General features: G+C 36.0%; 1 protein-coding gene across 1 annotated transcript in view; it reads left to right on the forward strand.

Moving 5' to 3' along the window:
* Window positions 1-27586, forward strand: part of LOC308530127 (protein CFAP20DC-like) — a gene marked incomplete at its 5' end in the record, with an annotated part of 119378 nt that overhangs the window by 6449 nt on the left and 85343 nt on the right. The window contains 6 exons of the mRNA XM_081106608.1: window positions 1890-2054; window positions 17265-17401; window positions 18297-18459; window positions 20458-20574; window positions 21962-22081; window positions 24418-24737. Coding sequence (XP_080962734.1) covers window positions 1890-2054; window positions 17265-17401; window positions 18297-18459; window positions 20458-20574; window positions 21962-22081; window positions 24418-24737 — 1022 coding nt within the window. The remainder of the gene's footprint in view (window positions 1-1889; window positions 2055-17264; window positions 17402-18296; window positions 18460-20457; window positions 20575-21961; window positions 22082-24417; window positions 24738-27586) is intronic.

The raw sequence follows: 27586 nt of genomic DNA on the forward strand, positions 1-27586 counted from the left end.
CATAGTGTGGTTTCACAAAAATGAGACTAAAGCCCCTTTCCATGTATTCTCTATAAAGTCTCAAAGAAAGTTTGAGAGTCAGTAGTTGCTAAATTAAATGGTCTTAATGATTAGCCTTTATATTAAATTAATAAACAAATAGGTTTTTTATCTCTCCTTTTATTGGTGGTTTTATACTGCAGAGTTTTTCTCAAATAATAATCCAATAAGTAGTGAAACAGTTCTGGGTACAAAGAGAGAGTAGATATATAGAAAGAGAAGGTGACACTGAGAGGATTTGAGCCTTTTAATATGAAATCTGATTTGCATGTCAACCACGTTCCTGTAAGATTCAGATTGCCTGCATTAACGTGGTTAGTGTTTACACTTACATAGCATGGTTTTTGAGGGATGATTGGTTGAATTTTTCTTACTACTCACATTCACATATTTACAAACAAATTTTTGCACTATATTCTAAGATTTATATAAAGAAGAAAATAAAAACTATACCTAAGCTAACCATCAAAACTTATTTTACATGTTGGTATATTTCCTTGTCCTTTTGCCATTTATACACTTTATTGATTTTCTAGATTTGAGACAGAGTTATATATATATATATAATTTTCATTTAACTTCTTTTAAATCTTCACCTGAGGATAGGTTTTTATTGATTTGAGAGAGAGGGGAAAGGAGAGAGAAAAGGGGTGATATGAGAGAAACATTGATTGCTCACTCTGGTATGTACCCTGACCAGGAATCGAACCCACAACCTAGGTATGTGCCCTGACCAGGAATCGAACCTGCAACCTTTTAGTGTACAGAATAACATGCCAATCAACTGAGTCATCTCACCGGGCATTTAACTTTTTATCTTGAGTCTTTCCCATATCATTAAGCCATCTTCATAAATACAATTTCTTGTGACTCTACTGGAAATCCAAGCTGTTTATTTTTCAGAAATTATAAACATATATTGACATAGACCTTTGTCTGAGTCTTTTATTTTTTTTACTTTAGGATAGATTCATAAAGTGAAATTCCTGAGTAAAATGGCATGTACATTTTAAAGGCTTTTGATACATGTAGTAAAATTGCTTTTTTTAATACTAAGAGCAATTTAATTCCTATTTGCTACATATGACAAGGCTTAGTATCTTTGCCATATAAAAGGTCATACAAATTAATGAGAAAAATGTTGTAATAGTAAAATAGATTAAGAATATGATCAGAAAATTTACTAAAACTAAAATTTACATAGTCATATAAATATATGTGAACAACATCAAATCTCATTAGAAATACAAATTATAATAAAAATACTATATTAATTATAATAACTTTTCATTTGAAAATATTCAAAGATAAGATTTATTCTTTATTTTCTTCTTAACATTAGGGGAGTAAAGGGCATATAGGAACTCTGTACTATTTTGATAACTTTTCTATAGATCTAAAATTATTTCAAAATAAAAAGTGAAAATTTTAATTTGTTCATAAATAGCTATTGTAACGTCATTGTACTTACTGATCTCGTATAAATAAGCCAGAGAAATCCCAGAAACCTTCAATGAAGTATACCTAAGTAGCACTTCTCTCAAGGTATATTCTAGTATTAAAAACAAATATAAGCTATTTCCAGTGAATGCTCTTACTTATTGCACAAGTCTCTGAACCTACTCCGTATGTTACATACTCTCTCGTTTAATCCTTGTACAGTCCTAGAAAATAAGCAGTAAAATTATCAGGCTCATTTTATAGATGAGAAAGCCAAGGATGTAAAGTTGAACAATGCATCCGAAATCATATTCTAAAATGATTTACTTTAATTGGTTTCATTTATAAGATCTGTCCATTTGGCAGAAATGGCTTACATTTGGGGATTGAATGTTTGTCTTTATTTCCAGCTGGATATGGTGCACCTTTTCCAACAGATGAGCCTACAGACATTATTCCACGGAGCTGCCAACTGACGGCAGATGTTCCACAAGTCACACAGCTGCTAAACATGGCCAAGCTCCGCCAAACTGTAATAAAACTCGGAGGTCATCCTCTAAGCTCAGCAGAATCAGGTATGCACTTAGGCACCTAAATTACAAGCATAATTATTTGTAAGACCAAAAGAAAAGGGAAAAAACAACCTTGCAATTAATCTTTGTAGCTTGAAGTTAAATACTACACTTCAGCATTGACTCTTGTCAGTGAAATATTATTTTAAACTTCTTTTTAGCAACTAAAATTTTCCTGGAATTTTTACATAATAAATCAAAACATCCTCAATTATTCCTCTCCTTTTCCTACATGCTGCCATTTATACCTCCTAAACATCTCTTAAATCTGTCTATTCTGTCTTGTTTTTCATTCATTGTTCTGGTCCCCAATGTCACTCATCTTAGCCTCCCAGTTAATCTCCACATTGCTGTAAGAACTCTCTTTCTGATAATAGAAACAGAAATATGATCCTGTCACTCTAATTAAAGACTTTTTAAATTAAATGCCTTTCCAACTCTCTTAGAAAACAATGTGAAAAGACCCTTGGGAACGCACACAAAGCGAGCCTCTCCTATCCCAAGCCTACAGTACAGTTTTCTTTCCAGACACCTTTCCCTCACTCCCCATGTGTGATCTCCTGATCACTCTGTGGGCTTTCACATGTTTATATTTGGGGATTGCTGTTTCGTTGGCCTAAACTGGCTTCAAAGCTTGCCTTTCTGCTTGGAAAAACTCCCATTTACCTTTCTACACCAGTGGCTCCCAACCTTTTTTTGGCCATGCCCTACCTAAGCATCTCTAAAATCCTGATGCCCCCCTGTGACATATAATTCTTATTCAAAAAATGAACTCCTATTCACGTGGAGGAAGCCTACAAGGCCATTAACTTGGTCTAAACAAGCTTCCAAAGAACATGGCATCCATGAAAGAAAAAAATAAAAGAATGAAAGGACAGTTGAAATACTGAGGAAGAAATCACTAAGATGTTGTTAAAAAATAATAATATGAAGTGATATGAAAAAATAGCAAATAAAGTTTCAAAACATATAATAAAGAACTGAAATGCATAAATATGTCACAATATGTATTTATATACTGTATATGAGGTCCCTAGAACCATAAGAAATGCAAAACATTCACTGTTAATAACTCATTCTCGAATTGACCCCTTAAAAATCAAATTGCCCTCCTGTAGGGTGTGTGCCCCATGTTGGGAACCACTGTTCTCTACCCAACTCAAAGGCCACCTCTTCTATGCAGCCTTTCCTAACTCTAACAAGCATTGTTCTCCTCTTTCCATGACTTTTCCCTTTTCTTTTTCTTACTTTCTTTTTTGCAATACTTTTTCATATGTCTGCATACCCCAATAAAGTATGACTTCCTCATTCTTTTATTTCCCTAGCTTCTAACACAGCACAGCACGTGCCATTTACCGGGCCAGGTGCTGCAGACTCAAATTACAAAAGAGGCCAGTCAAAAAACGTAAATAAATAGTGGCCTGGATGCTTGGATATTTAACACATAGAAACATTTTCTACTTCAAAAGTGAGCCTTATTGGGAGTGGAGGGGAATTAGGGAAGAGAGTTGAAATAGTGCATCAAAGACATGGTTCTCTACTATTAAAGCAGTAACATTAACTACTATGCAAGTGATACAGTTGGTGGGGAATAACACTCAGCCCCTTTGAGGGAGCTGTAGGGAGTGGTGAGGGCTGCAGCAAACTAGAAGCTCATTGTTGCTGTAGAAGGGGAAACTGCAGCTCAGTCTGGCCAAGTGCTGCCTTGCTGGGGTTCAACCCCAGTGGGTCCAGGGGTCCCCAAAGGTGTGGACGGAGTCGGCGAAGAAGGAATGACAAGGAGGCAGCGTTCAGTTGATCAGCAGCCTAGCCAGGATCTCTAGCCAGGATCTCCAGCCAAGTTCTGGTCTGGATCTCCAGCGAAGTTCTGGCTAGGATCTCCAGCCAGGTTCTGTGTCCATGTTCTCTTGCTAGGTTCTCCAGGTTCTCCAGCCAAGTTCTCGTCTGGATCTCCAGCGAAGTTCTGGTTAGGATCTCCAGCCAGGTTCTGTGTCCAGGTTCTCTAGCTAGGTTCAGTCACCAGGTTCTAGTCAGGTTCTCTTGCCATGTTCTATAGTCAGGTTCAGTCCAGGATCTTTTGCCATGTTCTCTCGCTAGGTTCTTTCTCTAGGTTCTGAGGCCAGTTTCTGTCCAGGATCTTTTGCCATGTTCTCTCCAGCGAAGTTCTTCTGTCCCTAGAGAACGTTCTGTGTAGGTTCTGTGCCTAGGTTCTGTCTCTCTCTCTGTCTCTTGCTGTCTTGTTACATCTGTATTTATACCAGTTGATTCAGTCCTATCAATCTCTATTACAAAGGTTAGGGCGTTTCTTATCTCCATTCCAGGGAGTAAAGATTATGTAGCTTAAGCATGATTGTTCGTAGTTAAAGTGATTAATTACCCACCTGGCACTTAGTTAAGAGGTTTTATTCCCTCCCTAACTTCAGGGGAAAATCCCTACCTGGGGAAACAACCTTTCTCAGAGACCTTGGTTAAAACACATAGTGCCAAGAAGGTGAGCAAACATATTAAGAACAGTATGCCATATATGCCAGGTCCCTTGAAACAGCAAGCATGGACCGGCTCCCGGCACTGCCTTGCTAGAATGCAGGCCCAGTCTCACAGTTCCTCCTTTTTTCCCCCAAGAATGGTATCCCAATGTTTATGATAAATCTCCCAATTTTAAAATATTATCAAAAGTCTAAATTTTTTGTAAGCGTAACAAAACATGCCAGTGCATGCCAGTTCTCTGCCCCTGCAGTACTTACCATAGCTATTGACCAAATGAATGAATAGTGCTTTACTAATCAAGAAGCCTAATATTATTTAGATGAGTTGTTCTCAACCTCCTATGTTTTAGAATCACCTGAGATATTTTAAAAATAACTGATATAAAAAAATTTTATTATAATATCTATGCTTCATTCTAAGAGATTCTGATTTAATTGGCCTGGGATGAATGTTTTTAAGCTCCCCCAGCAATTCTAATGTGCAGGGTTGAGAACCACGGGGTCACTTATCCCCACAAAGGTCGTGTGGTTTAGATGACACCCATAAACACTGGAGTGATTCAGAGGGGGTGAAATGGTCCTCATAGGGCACTTGTGGAGGAAGTGGATTTTGAAAGTATTCAGTAAACTATTGTATAGGTGTTTGTAATGAGTAAATAAATATAAGATTTGTGGGTGTGAGAGACGGCACAGCACACTTCATGGAGGAGTTCCTGAGTGATTGCTGGGAGGAACAGCCTGAGTGGGCAGAACAGCTGTGTTTGGGAACAAAAAGTGTGCCTTGTGTTCCTAACGTAGAGAAATGATCACTCCTTTTTAGGAAGTTGAAGTTGATGTCAGGATTTAATATGAATTTGTAAGTCAAGTGAGACCAGAGATTAAGGATTACAACTAAAATGTCTTTGCAGTCAAGTGTCTGTGAAAGTGGGACATAATGACCTTGAGGGGAACTGCAGGGGAAAACTGTTAGGACTTTGTGATTCTCAGATAACAGGTGGGGGAGGGAGAGTGGTCAAAGTTTGAGAGGTCAACATAGAAATAGGAAAAGGAGACACCCAGGATGACATGAATGAGCTGCAAAAAGGGACTCAGTCTTACTCTGTACTTATCCTATGTTCATTTAGTCTAGTGAATTTCTAATATATCATCAGCACTACATGTCCTAAATGATATATTCCTAAAGAATTGGGATTGATCTTATAACTTTTTCAGTGTAAACCCTGGCAGAAGACCATGTGTAAATAAGCACTACATTTTTAAGCCCTTTACTATTACTGGCGTACAGAACAGTAGAGAGAATATATAATGAACCCCCATATCTCCATCATATGCTTCCACGATTACCAACTTTGGGCAGAATTTTTGATAACAATGAGGGCATAAGTAGTGAGAATTTGTACATTTAGTATATGCACTATCTTTAGATGGGTTGGGGGAGAAAGAGAGATATATACAATTCATTTTCATTACAGGATCTTTAGAAAAGATATAAAAGGATGAAAAAGATCCCACTACCCAGACAGCCACTTTAAACACATTGGGTTAAAATTCAATCTTAATGGAAGATTTGCCACAGAATGAAATGAGTAAGAGTGTTTTCGATAAACAAACACACTATGTGTATCTAATAGGCTCTCATAGTTTTCAGTAATAGAAATGATGAAGCTGTAAAGCCTATCAGATAATTCTCTGTGATTATAAATGCTATTTGTCTTTTCTCTATCTCAATGTTTTAAGAATTAACTATGTCTTTAAAAATATATATAAGTCTATAATCAAATATTTTAAGTGTCTTTTTTATTTAAAGTTCAAGGATACATAATGCCTGAGATTAAAGAGGAATTTGAATAAATATTAATTGCATCATTAAGTCAAAATTAAACAGAAACTTTTTCATAGGCCATATTTGATCCCAACTTGTAGAAGATGATGTTAGTTCATATTTTGCAAATTTCATAAATGGGCTCTCAATGCATAATAATTAATTTGAGTCATGTACAAAATATTAATAATCATCTAATAGCATATTTCTTCTGCCCTGTGAATCCCAATTATATTTATATTCATTTATAATCATAGAGCTTATTATTATTTCTCTTAAGTAAATCTCATTGCACATGTATGCCAGCTAAGATTACAAGAACATATATTGAACTTTGTGGCTCTCTTTCTATAAATAATTTTCTTTTTTTTAATGGTTCTAAAGATGCTTAAGGAACTTAGTGCAAATTACAGGAGCATGAAAAGGGAAATAGAGGCCATGAACCTATAAATAATTTTCAGTTGCTAATTTTGACATGTGTGGGCTTTGATATTAGATGAATATAATAATAATTTTGTTCTCTGTGTAAGATATTTTATCTGAAAGATGTAGCTTATGAATAGTGCCTAAGGACAGACTTTTTAATCACAGAAAAGCCAGGAGACATTTCTTTATTTGAACTAGGTATTTTTGTGTCTTTCTAAAAAAAAATGGATTCCCCCTGCTGAGATTTGAATTGCATGAGAACTGGCTGTGTTTTTGTAATTGACTGTACAGTACTCGTGTAAATTGTATTTTATTATAAATGCACATATTGAGAGATCCCTTATGAAGCTGCTGCAGGAAGAAGTAGGTGTTTCCTATGGATGCTTTCCAGCATGTTTACCCAAGCAAAAAAGGAAACATTGAACCTGGCCTGGCCACTGTGGGTCAGTGGTTGAATATCAACCTCAGAACCAGGCGTTCACAGTTTAATTCCTGGTCAGGGCTCTACCCTCAGTAGTGGGTGTGCAGGAAGCAACCAATCAATGATTCTCATTATTGATGTTTCTCTCTTTCTCTCTCCCCCTTCCTCTCTGAAATCAATACAAATATTTTTTTAAAAAGAAACATTGAAACTTCTGTTTTAGAGTACATTTTATTAAATATCATATAACTTGATCAAAATTAATAAAATAATTGTATTTCCATAAAGCCAGTGTTACCACATATTGGTACTGTTCACTTGTTCACTTTGTCAATTCCATTCCTGCTACACATTAGCTAATGAGTGTTAATCTGCAGATGACTGTGAGATCTGATTATCTTATTTTCATTAATGGGACCACAGTTTAATTGAACCAGAGAATCAGGTCTGGTTATTAAAGTTGATCGTTCAGCTACTAATGATAAGATGTGGTAGTCCACTAAGCACAAATCAAAACTAGTAATTTACTTAAAAATTTGGAAGCAGTCCTCTCAAGCGCCCTTCTTTCCACAGCAGCAGTCTCACTGGATTTTTGCTCCTTTTAAATAAGAAGCATTCCTATCTCCTAGCACAACTGCAAACAGGTGAATTAATGCATCTAGCAAAACCAGGAAATAATCATCTAACTGTTGTTGGCATTGGTGAGGTTCTTATTAAAATTTCTGCTTGGATTCCACATTATGAAAGTAAAATTTGAGTCAAGTAACAAAATCTACCATGAAGTAGAACCTAAAAAAAAAAAAAAAGGATTAAGATTCTGACTTCAGGGAAAAACAAGACACTCTTTTTATTTCTTCTTTTCTAAACTCAGACTTTTGGTAAACCTTGTTTTAGGATTATTGGTTATAGAGATGCCACAATTTCTAGTTGCAATGTTTGATCCTAATTCAGAGTAAACTCAGCCACCTCTTACATTTGAAATGTATATCTTCTTTCTCTGTCTTTAGTAAAAATGAGGCATAATTGATCACATTCCTTCATTAAAAATTTTTTAAATGTAAAAGGAAGTTAGTATGGATAGCGACCCAGTGTCTGTAATAGCACAAATCATTTATAGAGTCAATTTTAATTTTTCTGTGGTATTTCTGCCAAATGTCAAAAAACTTTGATATGTAAGACATAATATTAAATATGAAAATACATTTAATCAGTTTGATGATTGTGCTAATTTTGCAGGATTGACTCATTCCAACCTTTATATTTTTCCCATAGATGTCTATTACAGCATTGCTTATAATAACAAAACCTAGAGACAAACTATTTGTGCATAATAGGGAATTGATTAAATAAGTACACAATAAGATATTATGTATGCAGGTATATAGATGAACCAGTCTTCATATGATGGTCTAGAAAGGTCTCTAAGCCATGCCAATCAGCAAAAATGGAGAAAAAGAATGCTGTTTCTATATGACCCCAGTGAGAGTGCTTATGGATGCTGGTATATGCATATATTTTTGAGGAAACACCAGAAACTTAATTACCTTTAGGACAGAGACTAGTAGAGGTAGTGGAGGGAAGATAAGACTTGTATTTCTCATATTATATCTTTATTAGAGAATTTTAATTTTCTAAATATAGTCATGATTTGTTATGTCAGCAGATGTGTATTGCTACAATTATGAGACATTTCTAATTTCTTCTGTACACGTTTCTGTCTTTTGAAAATTCAAAGAATTGTTATTAAATTAAAATATATTATTTACTTATATCAATATTTGCATGTAAAATACGTAATGGGAAGGGGATTCAGAATTATTGGCAAAATAAAATCTTAAAGTATATAATTAAATATTAAATTTGTTTATTGGTTTAATAATGAAATATACTATAAGATAATCTATGCTATATTGGTATGAATTATGCTGACATACATTTTTACTAATAGTGAACATGGGAATAGAATCATCAATGACTTCCAATAACTCCCAAGACACTCTATAACATCACCCTATTTTTATTTTCATCACAGCACTTAACATTACCTGATATTTTCTTGTTTACTTGTTTGCTTATTGCTCTCTCCCAATCTGGAATTTGAGCTTAAAAACTGCAGAATCCTCTTTATTGTTGTATCCCTAGCACCTAGCTCAATGCTTTACATGTCAGGAGCTCAGTAAGTATTTGTTGATTAAGTGATCGAATGATTGAATCAAATGCTAGCCAAATAATTTGAGCAGGTAAATATATTAGGCAACAAATCATCATCGTCGTCTTCATCATTATAGCTAACTTTTTTTGAGTTTTTACTGTGTTCCAAACACTAAACCCTTTACATAGTGTACTAGTCAAGGTTCTCCAGATATATATATATGTATACACATACACATATACATATACATATACATATACATATACATTCTATATAATAAAAGCCCAATATGCAAATCGACCAAACAGCAGAACGATCAGTGGAACAACTGGTCGCTATGACGTGCACTGAACACCAGGGGGCAGACGCTCAATGCAGGAGCTGCCCCCAGCCCACAGGCCCCAGGCCAGCCAAGGCAGGTGCCAGCGGGGGCCTCTGATCAACCCGCCAGTTGCCCCACAGATCAGCCCTGGTCGCTGGCCTGGCCTAGGGACCCTACATATGCACGAATTTTGTGCATTGGGCCTCTAGTATACATATACATATACACATATACATACACATACACATACACATACACATACATATACATATAACTTCCATCATTTGGCTTAGAAATAGAAGTTTCCTGTAACAGAAGAAGGCTTCCCTGAAACTAATTCTTAAAAGTAATAGTGAGGCCCTAGCCAGTTTGGCTCAGTGGATAGAGCGTCAGCCTGTGGACTCAGGGGTCCCAGGTTCGATTCCAGTCAAGGACATGTATCTTGGTTGTGGGCACATATCCAGTGAGGAGTGTGCAGGAGGAATCTGATTGATGTTTCTCTCTCATCGATGTTTCTAGGTCTCTATCCCTCTCCCTTCCTCTCTGTAAAAAATCAATAGAATATTTTTTTTTTAAAAAAAAAGCAATAGTGAGAAATTGCATCATAATGGAGGGCAGTAATTAAGAATGCATCTGTGAGCCCACACTGCCTGGTTATCCCAGCTCTGCCACCCACTAATTACTTTATATCTGTGAGCCTCAGTCACCACTGGGAGAATAAGGGATTGTGAATGGACTTTGCAAATTATTAAATGCTATTCAAGAGGGAAGATATTAATTGCATATTTATAAGCTTTTACTCCCTACTAAGGGTAGTTAGCATGTTATATGCATGTTTCATGTAATATAACAAAAAATACATGACTTAAGTGCTATTATCTCAATCTTATAACTGAAGAAGGTGAGGTTTAGAAAGGGTAGCTTGTCTAAAATTATATTGCTCTGCTAGATAAGCCTTACTTTTATATTTTTCACATTCTTTATACCAATGTACATATAGTAAAATAAAATTAATATAATTCAAAGTCTGGATTCTAGTAGAAGCTTAATTCTGATTTGATTATTAGATAATAGATATAAGTCTTGAGCATGACCCCTCAATGATTAGAGTTGAAAATTCAGCCGGATTTTCTGGTTAAGCTTTGAAATCCCTGCAAACTGAAATTACTATAATAATTACAACATTGTATCTTGAGACAAAAATGAATGTTTATTTTTCTAAAAGACAATTAGAGAGTAGACCCTCAGGTTTTATAATCTAACTACAAAGGCATGTACCCCTCAGTAAAATAGCAAAATAATTAATGGTAACATCTCTGACCTACACCAAGTTCCTTTTCTACAAACTCAAGAAAACGAACTGCCTAGAGCATGGCTTTAATCTAATCTTCATTTTAACCTTATGTTATGCATATTGATGTCAGCTCTTAAAAGAGCTCCTTTTAGAATTCAAAAGGCATACATTTCTACTTTTAGTTTTCTTTTAAGATTTTTATCATTACAGAAACTTTGTCCCTTCTACTTTTTACTTTAGAAACCAAAGGTCTAAATTACTTTTCCTTGTAGGTTTTAATTAGGACCCTATTATAGTAAATACATAGTATGACACATGTTTATATCCTGTTAGAGCGTCATCATGATATACCAAGGTTGTGGGTTCGATCTCTTGTCAGGGCACATAACAAGAGTCAACCAATAAATGCATAAATAAGTGGAACAACAACAAAAGAGAAACTAAATAGTGGAGTACAGTGGGGCCTTGACTTTCCCGACTAACGAGTTTTTCGAGATACGAGCCGTCTCTCTCGGCCGATTTTTTGCTTTGAGTTGTGAGCTAAAATTCGGGTTATGAGCCAGCTTCAGATACCCCACTGCTAGTTAGCACAGTGAATGTCACAGTGAACGCCACATCAGCCCAGCATGACGTGTCTCACTCGTTCACTTTTTGATTTGACATACGAGTAATTTGAGTTACGAGCTCTGTCATGGAACGAATTAAACTCATAAGTCAAGGCCTCACTGTATTAGTATACTTTGCTTTGTGGGGGGAAAATGTATTAAAATTTGTAAAAGTTAAAAAATAAATGTAAATATAAATACACAGTGTTATATTATTCTTTAGAGAAATCCTATAGTAGATGCTCTTATAAAAATATAGAATCACGTAATTTTCTGTGATTTAAGGGATTATATCATATCAGGTTTAAATATGTCTTTAATATCCAATGGATAACTATCGCTAAGCAAGAAATTCCTGAGAAATTCAAGGTACTTAGGAATTTTAATAATTTAAATAACTATGAACTAGTTGATATGTTTATTTTGTTGTTTTTATAACTGGAACTGTATCAGTATGGTTTTTTCCAAAAAATTTTATTAATTATATTTCACATAAACATTATATATTAGTTTCAGATGTTCAGCATAATGATGTAATATTTGCATATATTATGAAATGATCACCACAATAAGTCTAGTTAATATAGTCACAAAAAAAGTTTTTAGCAACTTTCAAATATGTCATAAAGTATTAACTATGTACATTGCATCCCATGACAGTTGTACCTTTTTCAATATGATTTTTTTAATACTCCTTCCCCAAAATCCTCTTTTTAGTCATAGACACTATCCTCAATTTTGGTGAGATTTATCCATTGTCTACCATGTGCTATGCTGGTTCAGCAGATGGGAGTATGTACAGTACCAAATCAATGGTCTTTCTACTGGAACTTAACTTAATGGGGGAACCTGCATGTAGATAAAGAATATGAAAAAATATCAAGGAAATTGCCACTGTAAGATGTTTGAACAGAAAGATATACCCTCATGGTTTCTATCACTGGGAAAAAAAGAGGGGGGTTCTTATTCTGGTACCAAAAATTCCCATCTAGGCCTATGCCATATTCCATACAGACCTTCAGTACCCTCAGTGGCTATTTTTTTCTGGGAAATCCACATTTGAGAACAAAATCAATAGGTTAGGATTTATTCTACTGGTCACAGAATACCTGTAATCTGTGTGTCATTTCTTTCCATTATTGATCCTGAGAGACTAACAGTGTATTGTTGGCTCGAAATGGATATTTGTAAATGACTAGAAAAATAAATACAGATTCACACATAGCCATGTCTACTTGTTAACACTACAAAATTTCTCCTATAACCTGAATAGGCATCTGACTCTGGTACCATAGCACTGCTGCTGTTGAGAACCACACCATTTATGTAAATACTAATGTCTTGCTCACTGTTGAGCCTTTTCTCTCATCCCCCACTTCCTGGCAGTTGTCCACTTCTGTTCAGTCTTCCTCCTAGATTTACACATAAAACCTTCCATTGGATTTTTCTTAAAATGAAATTCTAATCATAGTTAGAAATATTTAGTCATTCAATCCAACTTGTATTCTGATCCATTACATTTAATGGTTCATTCATTTTACTCAGCAAGGTTTTATTATGTACTTACTCTGTGTCAGGCACAGGTCTAGGTGCTAGAAATTTAGGGGTGACAAAACAGGCCACTGATTTTATATCTACGGAAGCACACATTGTCAGAGAAACCCATAAATGCATGTAAAAGTGCAATTCTGACAAGTTATACAAAGGAAAGTTTATGGAAGTACCTGTACTGGGGGACTTTACCCTAGTCAGAGATGTCAGAGAAGACTATTCTAAGGAAGTGATACATGAGCAGAAGAGGAAAAGTACTCTTTCTAGCCACGGAGACCAACATGTACAAGTGCTCTGCTAGGCAGGAAGAACTGAGGAGGTCATTCTGCTGAGAGAGCAGAAAATGAGGGATGTAAGATATGAGGACGGAACATGCAGATTTTTGCAGGTGATTTTAAGGGCTTTTTTCTTAATTCTGTGAGTAGCAGGGAAGCCATTGAAAAGTTTAAGTGAGGAAGGTGAATGACCCAGTCAGATTTATGTTTGAGTAAGACCACTCTGGCTATATTTTGGAGAAGGCATGGGACGGAGCCAGAGTAGATACAGTAGATCACTTGAGAGGCTTTGAAATCACCCGGGAGAGGGATGATGGTCGCTTGGATTGCATTGCTGGTGGAGAAGGTGGAGACAATTAGACATGAATTGGATATGAAGAGGATAGAGGGAGGTGCCAAGAATGACACCTAGATTCTGACTTTTCAACCTGGATGGATTTGGGTACCACTCATTAGGCCAAGTTTTCAGTTTGAGGTGTTTCTGAGGCATCCAAGAGGCTCTGGTCAAGAAGGCACTGGATATGGGAGTGAAACTCAAAAGAGAGCACAAACTAGAGATAGAAACTAGGGAGTTTACCTGATATCTGAATCTGCCTTACAATATCCAGAAGAACTTTCCAGGTGTCTGCTTGAATACCTTCCAAGTGACAGAAAAATCACTGCCTAAATTGTACTCATTTCTTCTGATTCTGCCATTTGGACAAATAGAATATGTCTTCTATCTACTAGGGCTTCAGGAATTTGAAGAAAACTGGAATCATTTATCTTCTCACCTAGCCATCCACCTCAGATCTTCTGTCCAGCAAAAGTCTCTCAGATGGATTCAACAATCTAGCCTTGCCCATCTCTTCAGCTTCCTCTATTTATTACAAACACAAAAACAGAGCCGAAATACCCTAAACACACACATATTGCTCCCACTCAGATCTAAATATTTGGAGCTTCCTAAGTATGGCATGTTTTCACAACTTCTATATCTTTTTTCATGCTATTGCATGGAAAAGTGATTTTTAATTCCCTCACACGTAAAATTGCAGCTCTATGGCAGAGGCTAATGAGACCAACTAGCTATCTGTAGGAATGTTTCAGGGGAATAGCTCAGACAGAAAGCCAGTAGCTCTTTCTTTTATGTTCTCTTGCCATTCATTCTATGGTATTGTTAACAGCAGCCTGATCTAAGGCAATCATCTACAGACAGTTTCTGTTTTATTCTGATGCTAGCAAGAAGGCTGTGCTGTAAGCTACAGGCCAAGATCTGTGTGTTCAGGGACACTTTCAAAAAGAATCAGGTGTTTGTTATCCTTGGGGAGCTATCCTTGCCCCCACCGGTTGCTGGTGGGAGTAGGCTTCCTGAGATGTCAGGAGAAAAGGAATTTTCTGAGACTTACACAGGAGGAGGAGATATTGTAGAAACTGTTATTTCTGTGGAATTAAACTCCTGAATTTCTAAGGTCCCATATTCCTCTGTCCCACCAAGGAAGAAGTCCATTTTGCCTTCAGCAGAGCTGGGATTAAAGCCATTGCTCAGAGTTTCATTCCACAGTCTAATCCAGCATCAGGCTAGCTTAGCTTGTGGTCCCCGCTGTAGTTCTTCATTCCATTGGACATGGGGTCCACTTGGCCATGGGCCGTTCAACTTCTAGGAACACAGGCAAATACAAGAGAGAAGCAAGAGCCAAGAGTCCCAGCCATATGAACTTGCTTTATCTGGGAATTATGTATTTCCAAATTTTCAGTGTCTTGTAATGGCCCCACCCCCTCTGGCCAATGATTTTTGTCCTAGTTTAGACTGACAGGTACATTTCCTATGTCACCCAGACTTTATTGCACGTGTGCCCATCTCCCCTTTGTCGAGTCCCTTCCCTCAGTGATTGGTCTGCAGAGGGAATGGATCAGTGGTTCCCTGGGGAGAGTAAAGTTGCAGCTTGCTAGTGAAGCTGCCCAGATGGCCATGCTTATAATGTCTGGCCCTCCTTTAGCTCCTTTCCTGTTATTAGTACCTAGCTAATTACAATGGTAATATTTTGAACTACTGATAGATACTTCAGCAAAGCCTCTTGGGTCCAGACTTCCAAGCTGGAATGTACTTACTCTGTATTACGGAAGTGCCTGCACTGGGGGACTTTTGTCTAGCGCTTAGACAGATTTCACACCACACCAGTGGACTGAGTCCGGGTTTCTAGGTCTCTAGTCTGAAAGCAGATGGCTTCGTGAAAGCAGTTCACTGACCCAGGATCCAGAAGAACAATTACAGACAACTGGATGGACTGATGAGGGAAATTTAGTCATGGCTGCTTGTTTGGAAATATTGTTTGTGCAGTTGTGATGTTCTATTTTTATGGATATGTGAAGAAACCCTTTTTATTTCATTAGGTTCTTTTTCTTGGTCAGTAGCTCTTAAATGTCCAGGACTGTAGAATGAATGTGGACTCATTCAGGGCCAACTCATTTTCAAGTTGGTGCTCTCTTGCCAAGCGGGCACAGCAGAAGGTTTTTTAGGTTATGGGCAGTATTTTGAGGCAAGGCCCATCACCCTCACCTGCTTTATTGGTGAGCGGAGGCTAACTACAGTCACAAGGAACCCCACAGTCTGGTCCAGCCGTGGGCAAACTACGGCCCGTGGGCCGGATCCGGCCCGTTTGAAATGAATAAAACTAAAAAAAAAAAAAAAAAAAAAGACCGTACCCTTTTATGCAATGATGTTTACTTTGAATTTATATTAGTTCACACAAACACTCCATCCATGCTTTTGTTCCAGCCCTCCGGTCCAGTTTAAGAACCCATTGTGGCCCTCAAGTCAAAAAGTTTGCCCACCCCTGGTCTGGTCTAATCAAGCGTTCCTTAGGCAGCCTTCCATAGGGTCATTCAGAGACCCAGGCTCCTTTCATCTATGGCTTCTCTGGGAAAAGCCTTCCACTGAATCTTGTGCATCTTGTCAAGTGATGAGGGAAGAGAGAGCACAGAGGATTATGCAGGAGGTTTTAGGAAGTGGTTTACCCTTCTCACGTTCCGTTAATCATAACTCAGTCACATGGTTCATGGGACTACCGGGAAGGCTCAGAAATGGAATTTATCTGTGCGCCCGGAAGGAAAAGGCAGCAGGGTTTGGTGAGCATACCTGCCTCATTCTGGAGGTGATACCAGTTGTCTCTTTCTCCCCAAACCTTCAGTGATTCCCTGTTGCCTACCAGCTTGAGAATAAGCTCTTAGCATGTAAAGGCTCTTTGCAATGTGACCCTAGTCCATCCTTTCAGCTAAACTGGTAAATTCATTATTCCCCAAGCATATCCCACCCTTTTGCTCTTCCATGCCTTTATTCAGGCACTTTCTCTGGCCTAGGGCACCCTACATCTCTTATTTTTGAACTCTTCAGTCATTCAAGGGCCATTCAAGAGGTCACTTATGCTTCATTCCCACTGGTCCGCTTTATGTTATAGTTATGTTTACTTGTACTATCACCTCCCTTCAGACTCCCTGAGGGCAAGCAATATGTCTTATCTATTTTGTGTCACTGACAACTTCTAGGAAATGCCTGAGAGAGTACTCAAGCAAATATTTGTTCAGTTGAGCTGGATAGTTTTATTTAAATTATTCCCTTAAAGAGAAAAATAAGATGTATTTTTTAGTAGTTTTCCACTTTTCTTTATCTTTTTCTTTGAGGAAAAATATTTGTGGTAGTAGTTCTCAAATGATAGTGAGCTTGTTAAAATTATAGATTTCTGCCCACCCTCCACACCCCTGTGCCCAAGATTCTAATTCTACAGATCTAATCTTGATATTGGGCCCCTATATCTGCATTTTTTAAAAAGTGCCATTGCACTTATTAATTTACTGTTATTACCTTCCTTTAACAAAACAGATCAGTTCCTTAAGAGAGGAACAGGTAGTGTGCGGAACAGTAAAAATCAAGATGTTTGTCATATCGCCTTTGGATCCAAAGTTCTTGGACCACCTCCACTCTCTGGCAGAAGAAATAACATGAGGATATCCAGTGAGGTAGGAGCAAGGTGTGAGGAGCTTATCTCCAGCGAGTGGCAAGGGAGGGGAGGGTTGTTTCCAGTGACGGGTTAGATGGGGTAGAATGAGGGGGTTTGAGAGACTACATGCCAAAAGCAGAAGGCTTGAGTAAATTTTGAACAGAAACTCTGGACTTTAAAAGACCTTAAAACTGTTTCCTTTTTGTCGTGTCAACACATTTAACAATTTTGAGTATTCTTTTCATTAAATATGTTCACAAAACTTAAAGGTAAAAATATATGTGAGCACAGTTTGTGGTCTCCTTCGGGAGGGAGTTGGATCCTCACCAGAAACCTTATACTGAACAGATTCTCAAATGTTATATTTTTATTTTTAATTTCCTCTGAATTTCTGACAATCACAGTGATTTCCACCTCAACTCCTACCTCCTAAAGATGGAGTGTAGTGCCCTATCGGTTTGGCTCAGTGGATAGAGCGTCGGCCTGCGGACTCAAGGGTCCCAGGTTCAATTCCAGTCAAGGGCATGTACCTTGGTAGCGGGCACATCCCCAGTTGGGGGTGTGCAGGAGGCAGTTGATTGATGTTTCTCTCTCATCGATGTTTCTAACTCTCTATCCCTTTCCCTTCCTCTCTGTAAAAAATTAATAAAATATATATTTTTTAAAAAAAAAATGGAGTGTAGCAAATAAGCACATTTTAATTTACATGTCTAGGAAACTTGTCTTTTTATCTCATTATTTCTCTCCTTTCTAATTTTCTTTCATAACTTCCCTCTCCAACAACTTTTAACCTTCTCGTTTCCTCTAGTTTTTTCCTCTTTATTTCTCTAAATATTATTTCTTCTATGTAGGTTCTAAAAATAAATGCAGTTTCTATATTTTAAAATGTGCAAGTGAATTCCTTTTCTTTATAGACAATAAGATCCATTGGGTCCAAAAATAACCGATCATGCCAGCTGTCCACAGTGGAGAGGTGTGTTAACAGTGCAGAAATGTCAGCTTTGCTGATTTCTGAGTCTGAGGAGCAAGGAGATAAAGAAAATATTCGCCAAATAAAGCTGACTGTACCTGTTCGTGGTAAGAACGAATCATGCATAAAGATTGGTAGCTACTGAAAATAGTGAGAAATGTCCTTGTTAAAATTGAAATTATATTTATGACTAGATCTTAAGTCCAGATAATTACCGCATAGATATTGAAATATGTTTAGAATTCACATACATATATAAATATATATTATAATCCTCTGAAAACTCTCATTCTATTTCAGTGATGGTGAACCTTTTGAGCTCGGCGTCAGCATTTTGAAAAACCCTAACTTAACTCTGGTGCCGTGTCACATATAGAAATTTTTTGATATTTGCAACCATAGTAAAACAAAGATTTATATTTTTGATATTTATTTTATATATTTAAATGCCATTTAACAAAGAAAAATCAACCAAAAAAATGAGTTCACGTGTCACCTCTGACACGCATGTCATAGGTTCTCCATCACTATTCTATTTATTCCATTATTTCAAATTCCTGTAGTACCCTGTGTTTTTACTTTATGATGACTGCTAAGGAAATAATATAACATCCTTTTATCACTACATTTTAGTAATTTCATGTGCATTTTAAGTTTTTTTAACTTAATATTATCTTTTAATTACTATTTTCCACTTTTAAAGTGTTCTTTATCTTCTCTATTGATACTAAAACAACCCTGTGGTGAAGAAAAGACTTCATCTCATTTTATAGATTGAGAGTTCTAACTTAACAGAGACGCACAGCGATTTGCAGTCTGTAATCATTGGAAAGAATTGAAACCAGGACCCACTTACTGTCAGTGTTTCTACTCTTACTGGTCTGACTTTGTGAGAGTTGAAACAGAGACATTTGGGTTCATTTTATTGGATTTAGAAATTAATGAGCACTATTAAAATTATATCTCCCATGGAGTAGTAAACTGAGCAGGGAAATGAATAACATAGATATTCGGTCCCAGCCCCACCTGTCTGTGAGACCTACCACTGTCTGTGAGATCTTGGTCAAGTTTCTTAAACTCTAAGGTTCAGTTTCCTCATCTGTAAAATGGGGATAATTACTACTGGCCATAGTAGTAGTGGTCAATAACAGCTGCTTCAAGGGTTATTGTGAGGTTTTAATGAGAAAAACTCAGTCATATTGTGCCAAGAAATTAAGCATTCAGTAAATATTAAATGCTGCTTGCTATGAATATATTATTACAGAATTAAATTATACTTAAAAAATTCTTTAGGTTTGATATCAGTCTTCTAGCATTCTTCTGGAAACTACCCTCTAAAATCTCATTGCATCGTACTTAACTATGCTTCCTCTTTTATTTTTTTATTTTTTAATATTTTTATTGAGTTCTAGAGAGAGAGAAAAGGGGAGAGAGAGAGAAAAAGAAACATCCATGTGAGAGCAGAACATCGATCAGCTGCCTCCTGCACTCCCCCTACTGGGGATCAAGCCCACAACCCACAACCCACAACCAGGCAACTATATTTTCTAAAGGAAGCAATAATTTTTCGGTATTGGCTCTCAATCTCATGTTTTATATTTTTAATATAGCATATTTCATGATTAATATTAATCAGATTATTTGTAGCTTTCTAAAAGGTTATGTCACATGAATAAAATGTACTGGTAATTTTGAAAACCTGATACAATCCTAATGTTAGAACAGCGGTTCTCAACCTTGGGTCGCGACCCCTTTGGGGGTCGAACGACCCTTTCACAGGAGTCGCCTAAGACCATCGGAAAACACATATATAATTACATATTGTTTTTGTGATTAATCAATTTGTAACAATGAAATTGGGGGTCACCACAACATGAGGAACAGTATTAAAGGGTCGCAGCATTAGGAAGGTTGAGAACCACTGTGTTAGAATAAGAATAAACACCTATTTTCTGTGAAGGAATAAGTTTTTATACAGCTTTACATAATGTCAAAATGATACATGAACATTCTCATTATAGCTATAATTATATTTACTGAGTTATTTCAAACCATAAAGTACTTTCTGTTCTGGCTTTTTGTTCTTTGATATGAAAATATACCAGCCAATCTGCATATTATGCATCCACATCCCCCTCAAGAACCATCAGCAGATAAGAATCATAACAGGAGAAGATTACGGTTAAAAAGCACCAACAGAGAAAGGACAGAGACGCCCAGCGGTATGGCACTAATTCAATGCTATCTTATATCTGTATATTATTCAGAGCAATGCAATCTCTCTCTCTGCAGGTTGTAAGTTTCAAAGAATTATGAACCAATTCATTTAAAATCTAAATGTCTGTTCTATAGGGATTGTGGAAATCAAATTTTCTATAAAAGAATTGCTCTAGAGTCCTAAGAGAGATTTGCTGGATTAAATAGACATACTGCAGAAATAAAGGACTTTCTGCTTCTACTCTCAAAGACTGGATAAGTTTATTTTTTTTAAAGCCCACATATGATAGAGGAAGTTCCTGCCTATAGACTTTACTGAACTTGGGCTTAACCCATAATTTTTCATGTTTCATTTATGGCTCTTCTTTTTACATTGAGCCCTTTTCACATTGTTTTTTTTTTTTATTTGCTGCCTCTCCCTTTGAACTCCTTGCCATCTGTTACTACAATGTAGGTTAAAATTTCAACTCTTTGCAACCAGTAAAGCATTAGACAATATAGGTGGCTATTGTAGTTATTTTTTAAAATAATGGATTTGAGGCAGGTATGTGTAGATTTGTATAAACCTGCATTAGTTTATCCTAAATCAGTGATGGCGAACCTTTTGAGCTCGGCGTGTCAGCATTTTGAAAAACCCTAACTTAACTCTGGTGCCGTGTCACATATAGAAATTTTTTGATATTTGCAACCATAATAAAACAAAGATTTATATTTTTGATATTTATTTTATATATTTAAATGCCATTTAACAAAGAAAAATCAACCAAAAAAATGAGTTTGCATGTCACCTCTGACACGCGTGTCATAGGTTCGTCATCACTGTCCTAAATCAAGCCCAGAATGTATCATGTACACATCTGTTAGCATAATTTCTCAAAAATGTAGGGTTCTTGGGTAGGCCATAATTCAGCCTGCTAGGTATCATGTTATTTTTACAAAATAATAGATAGAAACATTAGTTCTTTAGTAATTAATGCCTTGCCCATTTTCTTAAGGTCCTGAAGGAAAGATCTTGGTTTAAGAGTGGAGGGAGTTCAGTAACAATTGTAATTTAAAGAAAACATTCCATTTTATGTAGAACCAATGGGAAAAAAATATAAGACCCTTTAAAAATTACATAGGTTTTAGAATTTTTTATCACATATTGTAAAACTTAAATCTAAAATGTCCCCATGCAAATATTCAGGGGACATTTGCACCTCCACAAAAATGCTGCTGAGTTCATCTTAATACATTCTACTGAAAATTAATTCATATAATCTGCAGTGTCACCTCTAGCTTTCTTTACAATAATCATATAGTAAAGTACGCCAAATTAATACCATTCTTCAAAAAATAATTGTTATAAATATCACAAAAGTAATATGATGGAAAATATTTATTCTAATAAAGGCAGTTCTTCAGGAAATAGCAGGAATGGAGATAAAGCAGCTGCCCTCCGCACTGAGTCCCAGCAAGGAGCAGGGACATTGAGCCCCAGTACTCCAGCTCCCCAGTCTCCTGATGCGTCAGGTTTGCATCTTTTTATGCCATAATTGTCAATGATTAATAAGATATGAATGTGTTAAATATTTCAAACCCAGTCATTTGCTAAAAGCTATCGTTTTAACCCCAATTTTATGTCAGATTTTAGTGGATGAAAGAGTATTTTTATTTTCAAGTTTTAATGCACTTGGTTGTCCTGTTCAGAATGAAAGTTTAAAACTTTGAAGTTTTCACATGACATTGTCCCCCTGCCCAAAGGTAATTGTTGCATTTCTTCAGTCCTCTCTATGATGGAGATGGCTGGTTGTAGAGCATTGAGCCCATCCACATATCTTGCCTAGCAGGTGTGGAGTACTTTTACAAAGGCAAATTGTTTCGTGGGTTCCTTTTTTTTTGCAAATTCTTGTTGAGCAAGGGAAAAAGGAAAATAAATTATAATTGTTTGTAGTTTGTCAGTCTTATTTATGCAATGTTGAAACCTTCATTAAAATGTTAGGCGTAATTAGTGTCTTCGGCATAAATCTGACTGTGTAGAAAAACTAATTAGATGTTTAGGTGATCATTCTTGCATTTATCTTGTTTGCTGCAATATTGTGATTACACAGTAATTTACATACTTTTCTAAGAAAACACACCAAATTATTCATTACATTGATATGGAAATATTTGAGGTAAAACTATAAATTCCAAAAAAAGCGTGTGGTAGTGAGATAATTAGAGTTTGTTTGATGTAAACACTCCTTTTACCTTGACTTTTTGACAGTTAATAATATGTTTGGCAATAGGTCATACAAGTTGTTTAATTGCATAATGAAGATTCCGGTATCTTTTCCTCCCCTATTTTTTAAATATCCATGAACATAATGCAACACATTGGGTGTTGTTTGTTTTTTTAATTTTTCTCAACCTTTATTAAAGCACCAATTTTGTTTACAAAGCACCTGCTATGTGCTTAGCACCATGCAAAGGGGTTTTCTGTCCAAAAGAGCACATCCTAGTGAATCTATTCATTCCACCTGCCCACAGCTACACTGACTCGCACCCTTCAAATCCCCATGGAGGTGCTCAGGTGAAGTAATATAGCCTGCCTTTTGGCCACTTCCCTAGACTCTGTCCCTGAAAATGTGAAAGCCTTGTCCCTAATAGAGTTTCTCTAAGAAATGTACATTTCTCACCCTTTTTATAGGCAAGTTCTGTTATATAATGATAGTCTTAGATTAAGAAACCGATGAATACAGTTGTGATAAATACAATTTTATTTGTGTCATCAATGTTATTTTTTAAAGGTGTTTTTGTTTGTTGCTTGTGCTTTTGTAGTAAAAGCTTTAAACTTTCAAGTTAGCAAATCTTAGCTATCTCTACAATATTTTTATTGTGATGGTAAATATAATAGGATTCAATAATCAGGGGTAAAATAACCGTGTCCACATTGTGGTTCTCCAGACCACAGATTTTAGTAAGATTGTCACCACTGACATAATGCAGCAAAAAAGTTTCATGAAAAATAAACTAAGTTAGAGAAAATGCTCTACTCTTCTGCTGTCATTCTAAACAAAGGCATGCTTTTAATTATGTCATTATATAGATTTGTCATTTCTAGCTTGCCTGGATCATAGTTATAAAATCTACCTCAGTGTTGAGAAAAGATTGCAATTTTTTAAAGCTTTGATCAAAAAAATGTATCTCAGTGGTAGTATATAGTATTTTTAAAGAAAACAAATAATGCTGTGCAAAAAAAAAAATTCATATCCAAACATTCTCTCCTAAAATTAAACATAAAGGTCTTTTTCACCAGCAGAATCCACCAGTCACATTAGCAAATATGTCTGTGAATTTACTATCACTTGAAAAGTCTAATCAGCTTAGTCTATGAAGTTTCCTGTTTCATTTAGTAGATTGGAGAGAAAAGGCTGTTCTCTTTTTCATGGTTTTCTCTCCTCCATGATTTATAATCCAGACAATGCCCACACACTTGTTTAAAGAGGCTTGTTAAGCACCCTGTCCTGCAGTTAAAAGAAGATATTAAAAAGTCAGCCCCTTTAATTCTGGAAGATTTCCCCCTTCTGGAATGTCAAATTAATGAAGCTGTGCTATAAAAAACTTGCTTCAAGACAGGTGATAATTATTTCAAACTTATAAATGTCTTGGCCAGTCTTTCAACTCAGATGGTGAGGAAGTGTATGTGAGTTGCCCAGAGCTGTAGGCAAATGTTTGGCTGATTACAAGATGGTGGATAAATTGCCATCCTTGGCTTTTGTGTTATTTAATAAATCTGTTTCAATAACAGGAAATTTTAACCTACTTGCCTAAAATAACATTCATGGAACACTACTCTAATTTTTGTCATCTCTTCCAAACGTCAGATGAATGGGTATTTCCCAACAATGATGATCACATTCCCCATTTGGCGTCCAGCAGACAGTCTCTTCTGGGTGATGACTCCTGCCACACCTCACACCTGTGGCTGGAAACCAGCAAGGAGAGTGAGCAGGACCAGCAGGCAGAGGAGACCTGGATTGTTCCAAAGGATGTTTTTACCTTTTCATCAAGACCACGATCAGCACCTCATGGAAAGACTCAGAACATGTCCCCAGAGGGGTGCCCATTTATTCTGGATCTAACAGAGGATACCAGTGTGACCCAATTGGAAGATGATTTTTATGGTGAAGACAGCAGCGAAGAGGTACACTGCTTGATGAGTGAAATTGTGATAAAGCACAGTTGTTCCATTACCTCCAATAAGCACTAAAACTAGTTGAAATAAAAAAGGGAAAATCAACTGCTATTTATAAAAATGCAGCAGATTGCAATGTCAGTCAACAGTTGCCTCAGGTTGTTATGGTAACTCTAAATTGCTGCCTTTTTTATTAGCAGTCAGCCAATTTCATTTTTAATTATAGAAACCAGTTTTTGGTTTGTTTTTGTCTTTTTATTTTAATCATTGTCTCACACAGAATGAGAAATAATATGCGGGTTAGTTTTATGATAGCAAAACCAGTAAAACACTGAGAACACATTGTTCTGGATCTCTGGGGAAATGGTGTTGCAGTTGCTACACATTCTGAATTGATGGTTTTCTGGCTTCCTTACTCCCCTGCCATCCTATCACCTTGGACCTATTAGGACTCATTATTTTCCATATGGTCCCAGAATTTCAAAAGTTGTGCCAATTAAAGTTTAGATTATGAATCATGGATTAGTTCTGGGACTTGCCTTACAGGAGGTTTTTGTTTGCAATTATTTAGAATATAAATATATCTTATAAATTAGTAAATTCATAAAAAAGGTTTTTTTAAAACTTATTTAAAAAACAAACTGAATATAGTTCTGAAACATTAATATGTAAACATTATAACTCTTTCTTCCCCATATAAAATGAATTTTTTGTGAAATTTCTTTAGCTTTATTTTTAAATAATAGACAATATTTTCTAGAAAAAATAGTATTTAAAAAGCAGATTACAGTCAAATTATGGTTTAGTAAAATTATAAAAATCATTTCTATGCAGAAATTATAGAAATAATTAGAAAAACTTGTGTATGCTTATAAAACTTTGTTTTAATAATTATAACTGATCAAGAATCCCCCTTTGGATAGTGGGGTGTAGATTAAATCCATAGCTCCTACCTTCAGAGACAGTTGAGAATATGGAGATTGTTCAGTCAGTAATTATGTTTTTTTGCAACTTTTAATGAGTTTCTGTAGCAGAGTGCATGGGGAGATCATTTTTTAATAATACCCTTGCTTTTGAGTGTGATGAAACTATCAGTCATATCAAACATTAACCTACTACAAACTCCTTTATGCATAAAATAGTACATTTGATGCCAGCACTTTAAATGTTGCTATGGACATCTTTCTTCCTTTCACCCTGAATAACCTAAAGCTATAAAACTGTAAAATGGACATTTGTCTTCAGCATCTAGTATTGCCCCCATTGCAGCAGTCAATTCTTCTACAGTATTAATTGGCTGATCTGATAAACTCATACCACTTCATTAATTATCGGATAGACCCATTTTCTTCCTATATCCACAGCACCATCTTTCTTACCTAACCCAAAAGAATCACTATGATCGCAGGTAGGAAAGGGTAGCTCTCTGGCGAACTTTGAGATATGTTTATGGGGAAACTGCCCTTTAAGTTACACCACATAAGGATAAGCCTTGAGAAGAAGCAATAGAACTTCATGGGAAAATAAATATTAGTTCTGAATATTTTAATGTTATTACTTTATGACTTTCTTTTGCTATAAGCTACTGTACTCCTGGTATCTTTCAACATTTATTATGCACACATGTACTTATTACCAACTACATAAAATTGAAAAAAAATTGATCGTGCGTTACCTAAGCTCTGACTGGCATAGCTCTCTGGTACCCCTGTGCCCTGACCAGGAGCAGATGGCTTGAGTCTGTGGTGGGGCCATGTCATTGCTAACACCTGCCCTGGCCTACTTTTAGTTGGAGCCTGTTAAGTAGGACAGCCAGAAAGAGAGGCAGAAGCCTCGCCATATTATGCAAGCTTTGAAGTTTGCTGTTAGAGGCAATAACAAAGTAAAAACTAACATACAAAAAATATGAATAACAAAAATGCCAGGCGATGTTTAAACAAGTTCTAGAATTTGTAGTGATCTCTTCTTTATCAGAATGTTTTATTTGAGGCTTTTTTTATTTTTGTAAATTCTTTTTCTGTAAGATTACTTCTCCTATTTATTAATTATATAAGTCAATGGGAAGTTGGATTCCAAATTTAAAATGTTTATTTACATACAGTCTTTGAAGAAAAATCAGTTTAGTTGATTTAGGCATCCTTACTATTAGTTGCATTATTTTAGAATGTTGTATCCTTAGAGTAACATAATTATGCTTAAGAAAAGCATGTTATGTTATGATAATAGATGAATAAGTAATAATTATATCACTTATTATAACTTGTTTACAACTTGCAGTTAAAAGACTTTATTTTGCTGTTAGACAATTGAGTATTTTTAAAGAGAAAGTAGGTGGATTTGGTAGCATATAAATTAGGCAAAAATAAATCATGTTATGATAGAGGAAAAGCACATTTGATAGTAAAGACTAATTAAAATAAGCTTTAAGTGATACATTGTCTTTTTAATTTAAGTTTCTAAAATAATTAATTCACATATCGGATCTTCATTACTGTGAGAGCCTCAAAAGTATGAATTTTTTGTATGTGCTCTTGTCTTATTCTTTATGCAGTCATATATACAGATATTCCTGATACTCAATTAATTTTGAAGTTGAACATCTTACTGGAAAAGCAAAGTATGGAAATATATTTTGTGGAGAGCTGTAAAATCAAGACTGCCGTGTAAAATGAGTTATCTCAGGATAGCTAGCAAAACAGAGTGCCTTGCACACTATTGCAGCTTCCAAAAGAAAGAAGCATGTTCCTGCTATTGTCTCTGTGTTGTATCTTACCATTTTTCTCAATATGCCTTCTAAGTATATACATCTGGTTTGCAACTTGAGTTAGCTTTATAGTAGTATTTTATTGCTCCCGTAA

This window comes from Myotis nattereri (genome assembly GCF_964212035.1).
Source record: "Myotis nattereri genome assembly, chromosome: 14".
Taxonomy (NCBI): domain Eukaryota; kingdom Metazoa; phylum Chordata; class Mammalia; order Chiroptera; family Vespertilionidae; genus Myotis; species Myotis nattereri.